The sequence below is a fragment of the Pieris brassicae genome, chromosome 7, assembly GCF_905147105.1.
Source record: "Pieris brassicae chromosome 7, ilPieBrab1.1, whole genome shotgun sequence".
In the NCBI taxonomy this organism is placed as follows: Eukaryota; Metazoa; Arthropoda; class Insecta; order Lepidoptera; family Pieridae; genus Pieris; species Pieris brassicae.
In genome coordinates, this window is record NC_059671.1 from 5006149 (window position 1) to 5013797 (window position 7649).

General features: G+C 31.5%; 3 protein-coding genes across 3 annotated transcripts; 1 reads left to right on the forward strand and 2 right to left on the reverse strand.

The window, feature by feature from the left end:
• Window positions 1-1225: 1225 nt before the first annotated feature.
• LOC123712082 (piRNA biogenesis protein EXD1-like) lies at window positions 1226-2575 on the reverse strand. The gene is made up of 3 exons (XM_045665023.1): window positions 1988-2575; window positions 1794-1910; window positions 1226-1499 (listed from the first exon to the last, which is right to left on the reverse strand). The coding sequence occupies exons 1-3, from the start codon at window positions 2573-2575 to the stop codon at window positions 1257-1259; spliced, it is 948 nt and encodes a 315-aa protein (XP_045520979.1). The 3' UTR covers window positions 1226-1256.
• A 47-nt stretch (window positions 2576-2622) lies between these two features.
• LOC123712083 (vacuolar ATPase assembly integral membrane protein VMA21 homolog) lies at window positions 2623-3156 on the reverse strand. Its single transcript, XM_045665024.1, has 2 exons — window positions 2938-3156; window positions 2623-2871 (listed from the first exon to the last, which is right to left on the reverse strand). The coding sequence occupies exons 1-2, from the start codon at window positions 2956-2958 to the stop codon at window positions 2623-2625; spliced, it is 270 nt and encodes an 89-aa protein (XP_045520980.1). The 5' UTR covers window positions 2959-3156.
• A 1102-nt stretch (window positions 3157-4258) lies between these two features.
• Window positions 4259-7649, forward strand: LOC123712227. The gene is made up of 5 exons (XM_045665231.1): window positions 4259-4266; window positions 6057-6168; window positions 6759-6845; window positions 6911-7009; window positions 7237-7649. The coding sequence occupies exons 1-5, from the start codon at window positions 4259-4261 to the stop codon at window positions 7546-7548; spliced, it is 618 nt and encodes a 205-aa protein (XP_045521187.1). The 3' UTR covers window positions 7549-7649.

The following is a 7649-nucleotide window of genomic DNA, read 5'->3' on the forward strand; positions in this document are numbered from 1 at the left end:
ATTGTGTTATTAGTAAAACACCCTTTTAAGCAGACATTTTATTGAAGCGTTCACAAAGTTTATAAAGCTCTTAAAACTCTTGTCTAATTTCCTTTATATAAATTTTATAATAGCAATATCTTGTAAGCAATTTATGTTTACGCTTAAGAATACTTTATTTTAACACATAACTCATACTTTAAATTTTGTGTTCACATTCTGTGTATTTTTGCCTACTTAATTTTCACGCTTGGTACAGACTATATCGCGATGACAACTATGACGGCAAACATTTTGTGCGCAAAAGTATTGTTCACGTCCCTTAGGGCGGTTTCCGTATTTTCTGCGCGTATACGGTAGTTTTAGCATACGCGCTTACACTCGTAAACTGCCATATTTCGTCGTGTTCGCTCGAAGTGGCGTCGTGTCAGTATCAAAATGGATTCTGACAAAGAAACGTTGCTATTTGCTTATACGAGCTTAGGAGCGCGTCAACGCTCGTACGAGTTGAGCGTGTGCCAACAGGCGCGCCTTTGCGTGCCCAAATGCGCTCCCAAAGATTCTTTAAGTCTTCCTTCTGATTGTGTACTTTGAAAATTTTAATGATTGAAATCCTTACTAACACTACACAAAATATAAGTACATTCTTAAACTCTTGTTTAGTCTAGAAGATACTTAATGCTAATACCTTAGAAGCAGAAGCCCTAAATGAAAGCAACCCATTTGCATCAAAGATTAACATTGCCATTGATATTTTCTATTAGAAGACCTATAATATGTTAAAGAGGGTAAAATCTTAATGCAAATGGGTAGGTATCATTTCAAGAAATGTTATACATTTTAGACTTATAAGAAAAGCATAGAATCTTACATTAATGATATTAAGTTGCATACTAAAATATATACTATAAGATACAGATAAAAAAATAGCTTCCATATTTATTGACATAACAATACTGTTTAGCCACAAGCTTTAGACACATCAATCACAGATAGCCAACATTCCTTTTATAAAGCCATTTAAATCTATGAACATACATATAATTTGCAAGGAAAGTATATTTTATAAAGGTGTCATAAAAAAGCTGAAATTTTGTGTCTCCATTAAAATACCACACCACAAAATGCCACTTCTTTAGATTGAAATCTTCTTCAATTCTCAAAGATTTCACAATGTGTGAGCATTAAATTCATACACAAAAAAAATGTGTAAAACTAATGTTAAATGGCAAAATAAAATAAAATCCTACTTCTACAATTTATTTCTCGCTGGAATGTTAATACTCTATTGCACTCTTAAAATCCTTTGGTATCTGATTGTATTTTCCACACAGCTCCCAAGCTTTGAAATCATCACATGATCTCAGATTGTTGATAAAAAATTCAACTCCCCGTAAAAATGGTAGTTGCATTTCATCATTGATAACTTCTGATAGACGGTGCAAGAAAGCGATGTTCTTAGCAAGACTCTCTTTTATATTTAATGGTAGAGGTCTTTCAGTACACTGTACTATATCCAGCTAAAAGTAAATATAACAAAAAGGTTAAATTATAAGGTACTTTAGAAAGATACCATTTTGTGACCTAATTGTAGTAAACCTTTATATATTTATTTGAATTCAACCAATTACAATAATATTTTAAAATTTTTCATCAAATAGTTAATTACTAATAAGATAAATTTTACTGAAGTTCCTACATTTATTCTTATAATAAAGACTCTTGGTTAGCAAGGGCAATGATTTTTTTATAACAAGGGATTTTTTGTAAAATAAAGAATTGAGCCAGAAAAGGAACTTTTAAAAATGTTTTACCTTTTCATCCACCATGTTTACTTTAAATCCCAGATATGTATTAAGACATTGTGCTAATGTTTTGACATTTCCTTCCAATTGGCCCGTTTTATTTTTTGTGATAATAAGATCACCAACCTAAAAATATTTTTTGTTCATAAGTAATAAATTAAATTCATAAATAATACAACATGAGGTAGACTAGTCATACAAACCTGTGTGTCAAAAATGGACTTTATCTTAATATTATGTTTATGATATAAACAATCTGCAAGTTTTCTACAATCATGAACTATCTTTTTTATAGTTTCATCTTCAAGAAGTTTCTTTAAGCCAGCTTCAAAAGCATGGTACTGCATAACGTGAATGTCAAAAATAAAAATCTGTTTAGGTGTTGATAGAACTAAGAAAGGCATTTTACACTTCCGTCCCATATGAGCACCATCTGTGCTCAAGCCAATGTAATTGTACTGATTTAGCATCTCTAATGCATCATGGAAAGTGCTGTCAACTTGATTTATATAAATGTACTTTTTAGATATCATTAAAATATCTTCACATTCTTTTTCTGATAATTTTAAAAACTTTGCTTTTTCACATTCTTGAAGTTTTACAATTTCTCGCACCTCAGAATCATAATAGTGAAATACAGATTCACTTTTCTCATCATTTGGAATTTCCTTAACATTGTAGAGAGATATTTTAGATTTATCATTTGTTATGCTATAAAATCTTCCCTCTATAATTTCTGAGTTTTTTGTATGCAGCTGTAATAATTCTCCTTTCATGTAAAGGCTGTCCATTTTGAGTTAGAGGCAATAAAGATTAAGATTGAAATTAATAAAATTTATTAATCTTTTTTAACAGGTTTTTCTGGCTTTTCAGCCTCAGTATAGGCCCTGTATATGTAAAGACCTAAAGTAACGTGTAAAACAATCACAGCCACCACAGCTGAATAAACGCTACTAGTAATAGGCTCTAAGCGTAATATTCCATCAAAGAGTATCGTCTTTGCCGAGAAGAAAGATAAAACAGGAACGATAATAATAAACAAACAGTATTTTATTACTGTCCTGAAGACCTGGAAGTCTGGTAGTTCCTGAAAATAAAATAAGTTACAGAAGGCATCACATTAAGGGATAACCTATTAGTGTTATATACTTACATTTGCTTTGCCTTCAATCATTATACGTTAAATAAAAAGAAAAGAAATAAAATATACAACCAAAAGGCTGATAAAATCTCATTAACTTAAAAGAAACACTAAAGTACCTACTACGAACTAATCGGTAGTAAGTAAGACCGAAATAGTACTGAATCTAAATTACAGAAATCAATACAAAATTGCTGTCATATCGTTTTCCCAATTCCAATTGTCCTCCCAGTCACAAGACAAATTGTCATTGAGATTTTAAGTTTTGACATACTGGAATATGACATTGACTGTACCCTAGCCTATTAAAACGCCGAAAAACGTTTATTATCGCTGATTTACACAAATCACATTTAATAGACACTATAAAATATATTGTACTTTAATGTCGACTGTGTAAACTTTACAAAAACCTTATTCATACAGATTTTATTACATATGCAACCAACAATATATATTAATATACATTTAAACGAGATTATTATTCTATATTATTATAAAGTGACGTTCCTTTATGATGAGGAAATCTGTATCTACCACTATTTTATATTATTTAAAGTTTTTTCTTTAGGTTACTTCTTATCTCCATAACGCTTGTGGTATTTCAGGATACTTATATAATTTTTTTTTCTTATGTTACCAAAACTCCCGAGATGAATTGTATACGTATACGTACGTACGTGTATACGCAAATATATTACTCGCGAATCCGTCCTTACGCTATTTTTGTAGGCTCCAAATATAACAAAATAGGCCACATTAAACTAAAAATATTTTACAAATCAAGGTTTTTTTTCTAGACTAGAAACCATTTGGCTTTATTGACGAGTTAATACAATAGAGAGGAATTGACGAATATTTCAAAAATATGCTGTATGTTTAAAATGATTTGTTGTTTGCTAATGTGTAGCATTATAATACTTGAATAATGTTTAGAATAAACTGTTTTGTGAAAACTTTCACAACTTCATGGTTCTATCACAAGAATAATAGCTATGAGTATTGGACCATAAAGTGTTATTATCGTAATAATATAAATATCTATATAGGGATATTATAATAATCTGAATAGTTTTAGAGTTAGAAAAAAATATATTTTATCCTACCTATATTTAAATGCTAATTGTATATTGCAGCCGTTGTCCGTAATCAATCCTTCATATTTCATATGAAAAATAAAGTATTACTAAAAATGTTTGATTATATTCATTTGTAAACAGTTAGCCACTAATAGTCAGACTTTATCTCACTGTTATTGTCGATGTATAAAATATTTTATTTATACACGAAAGTATATACTCACAATTATGAATAAATCGTTTTCTTCTGGGTTATGACTAGGTACTGATACTGGACAGAAACATAATATATAAACATATTATGTTTCTGTATCTTAGCAAAAACTGATTTTTTATTTTTATTTTAAAGTCCGCGCTTTTTCCTTGAAATCCCATCACAAAACTCATATATTCTTGACGAATGCTATAGGGTCTCCGCAGTTCGCAGTATGGCTATTAAATTCAATTTCTATCTTTTTCCGCTAAGCTCCTTCTCTATCTTCCTTGAAATAACCACTGTACAAGCATTCCTTGTCCACATCGTATACCTTAACATACTTTAGAAATTATCACGGTTAATTATTTTGCCTTCATTATTTATGTTAAAATAGTCATACCTTAGTTATTGTTAACTTTAACAAATAAAATAACAAAACAGTTCAACAAAATATATCTCCTATAGTTTACATTTCTTGTGATCGCCTAATTATATTTTTTTATTTCCCTTACAATAGTTACTTGAAAGAGATTTATGTGTCTCTGCCTATTTAATTAATCTTATTGTACTGAACTTTCCTGCTTTTCGATTAGATTGGTTCGTTCTCAGTGGCGGATTTACAAATTTTCAAGGTTTCTCCTGTCCTTATACACAAACCATCCAGTTCGCAGACTCCCACCTGTAGTAGGACTGACACGTATAGGTTTTTAGGGGGAAGAGAGAAGAAAGGACTGAAATACACTCAGCTCACACCTTTCACTCATTCAAAGTGTGAGCTCAGGTCTATTACTGGTTGGGGGGTTTGGGCAAAAATTTGATGCAGACTTCTATCTGTAAAACATCAGGAAACCGTCATGCAGATTTCTATTAGACAGCAAAAATAATTCCAAATTTTCTGCCCAAAAAATCTGTCGCCCTAGGCTCCAAGCCTACTCAACCTGCTGGTAAATCCGCCACTGTTCATCCTTCTAGATTGTAGAAGAAACCATAACTTTCTACAAGAGCATTATCAGCAATCGTATACGGAATCGTATGTCACACTTATAACTGATTTAACTTAATAACTAGGTGCTCGAACATTAACTTTCCATCTAAATTATTTGAAATGTATCGTATCGTAACTGTTTGTCAATCTATGTTAAAATCACAATGGTTACTAGTTTTGTAGGAATAATGTTGGACGGACGTATCTAAAATGTTAAAAAGCCAATACTATATAGGTTTCGTGTTTTTAGCTATTGTGAGTAATAGAATTTTGATATTTTTATTAGCTCTCCGTTAAGTAAATTTTTTTATTTGTTTCTAGCAAATAAAAGGACTTCAAGGTACCTTTATAGATCTTAACGAAGTAAAAAATCATGTTATGCAATGGAAGCACCAACACTTGCTTAATCTGAGTGAGGTCGTAATGTTTTATAAAATTATTAACGAATTTATTTCCATTTATTCCATACTAGAAATTATTTTGATTACAGGTTGCAGTAGCCCCAAACGGTATATTTGATTTAAGCGATGTTAAGAACAAATTATTGCAATGGAAAACACAAAAATTAACATCACTGTGTCCATCAAACGGGCAAGTTATTTTTTAATCGTTAAATAAGATAAATAGCCATAATAATACATGGCCATAGAACATGTCTGTAACCAAATCCTTTTGACTATAGACAATAAAGCGAGTACTCTTTTCCAGTCTCATATTGTCTATTTTATTTGAAGTTTTGGCGGTTCCTCTCGATACTCTACGAGCAAGTGTTAATAGCGCACTCACAGCCGAGATTTGAACGCTTGTCCTCCGAGTCGGTTCGTCGGCGCTAATGCTGTAGCAACCCTGTAATATTTCCATTTTATTTTAGGCAACAACTACAATATTTATTGAATTTAGTATGCAGTACAGCACAACCTACGAACGTTACAAGTCGAGATGCATGTATCTCTTGCTTCTCTAGGGTCACATCTATGCCAGAGGTATGTATTAAAAAGGACTTAATGTTGTCGGTCTTAATTTTGTTACCATTTAGTCGAGTAAAACACCGTAGAAGTTGCGGGGTAGTCTTCCTAAATCTGTGGTATTTTATGTTGTAGAATTTGACTAAACATTAAGCATTATATTTATTATTTTAAAGTACTTTGTCTATTTTATAATATAATTCATTCAGACCGAAAAGACTTATACAGAAAACGAACTTACAATAAACTTAAGAACTACAATGTTTATCTATAGATAAACCTTTCGTCACCATTCAGACCTTAAAGACACAACAAGAAGTTGACACACTTATGAAGCTATATTTGCCAACGAAAAATCAAAATTGGCGATAAAACTATGTTTCAGTGGTCACACACCAGTGATAGGAGTTATTACATTGAAATACAATATATAGCAACATCTACGGCTAAATCATCAATGACTCTGATAACTGAAACGCGCTAACAAAGTTATTCTACTAAGGATATAATATATAACATCCTCAACCACTGGGGCGTTCTAGATAATCAGCGATTAGACTGGTTGACGAAGAACACCTTCCTTTCTCGAAACATACTTTTTTTTCCAGGGACCTCAAGAATTGAATGCTCTAAGTGTTTGTGCTGTCCAATATTTTGCGAATACGTCGTATGCTGGATGCGCTGCGGCCCTTATGGTAAATGCTGATTAATTTTTACTTTTTTCATATTTTTTTTTTAATTTAACATAAATTTTAAACAGGCCTTATCAACATCAGCTCTCAACGTACAACCCTCAGGATGCTATATGGGATATTGCGATTTTGTTCGTTGCTTGAGGAGAACTAATTCAGTTAACCTGGTTAGTCATATTCCATTAAAATTTTGCATGGCGCTTTAATTTACCGAACTTAACAGCACAAATTATATTCATACTTTCTTTCATTTCAATATTAAAAAGTAAATAATGTCTACAGTAATATAGCAAACACATTTTAAAACAAAAGAACTAAATTATTTTCGTAAAATTAAAAGTAAACTATCTATATCAAACTAAGTTTTTTAATGTTTCCGGTATTTTTTTTCTAGATAACTCAATGTACGAGAGAAGCTAGAACCGGTGTAAATATAACTCTAGACAATGACAATGTACGGTTTTATACAAATGTCACATCTTGCATATTAGCGAAAACTAGATGTGGTCCTTTTAACCCCATAACGGGAGAGCCTCAAACCCCAGGTTACACGTCGACCGGAATGAGAGTCAGCAATTCACTTCAGTTTTCAGATAATGGTGAACTAAGAATATTGGCATTTTCTGCAGCTACACCCGTATCGTCATCTTTTTGCTCTGCAATGAATAATTTAACCCAAACAAATTGGCTGACAAACGTATGTTAAGCAATTTTATTCGTGCAAGATTATTTAGTACATGGCTCTTTTTCCTTGCCTATATTTGGTCCTCTAAAAATATAACTAGTATTTAGTACGGCAAATGGCAA

Coding starts and splice junctions, on each gene's coding strand:
- LOC123712083 (XM_045665024.1), bottom strand. CDS start 2,958: ATGATTGAAGGCAAAGCAAAT. Junction 2,872..2,937: donor TGATTGAAGGCAAAGCAAAT/GTAAGTATATAA, acceptor TTTTATTTTCAG/GAACTACCAGACTTCCAGGT.
- LOC123712082 (XM_045665023.1), bottom strand. CDS start 2,575: ATGGACAGCCTTTACATGAAAGGAGAATTATTACAGCTGCATACAAAA. Junction 1,911..1,987: donor AGTCCATTTTTGACACACAG/GTTTGTATGACT, acceptor AAATATTTTTAG/GTTGGTGATCTTATTATCAC. Junction 1,500..1,793: donor TAAACATGGTGGATGAAAAG/GTAAAACATTTT, acceptor ATTTACTTTTAG/CTGGATATAGTACAGTGTAC.
- LOC123712227 (XM_045665231.1), top strand. Junction 6,846..6,910: donor GATGCGCTGCGGCCCTTATG/GTAAATGCTGAT, acceptor AATTTTAAACAG/GCCTTATCAACATCAGCTCT. Junction 7,010..7,236: donor GAACTAATTCAGTTAACCTG/GTTAGTCATATT, acceptor TTTTTTTTCTAG/ATAACTCAATGTACGAGAGA.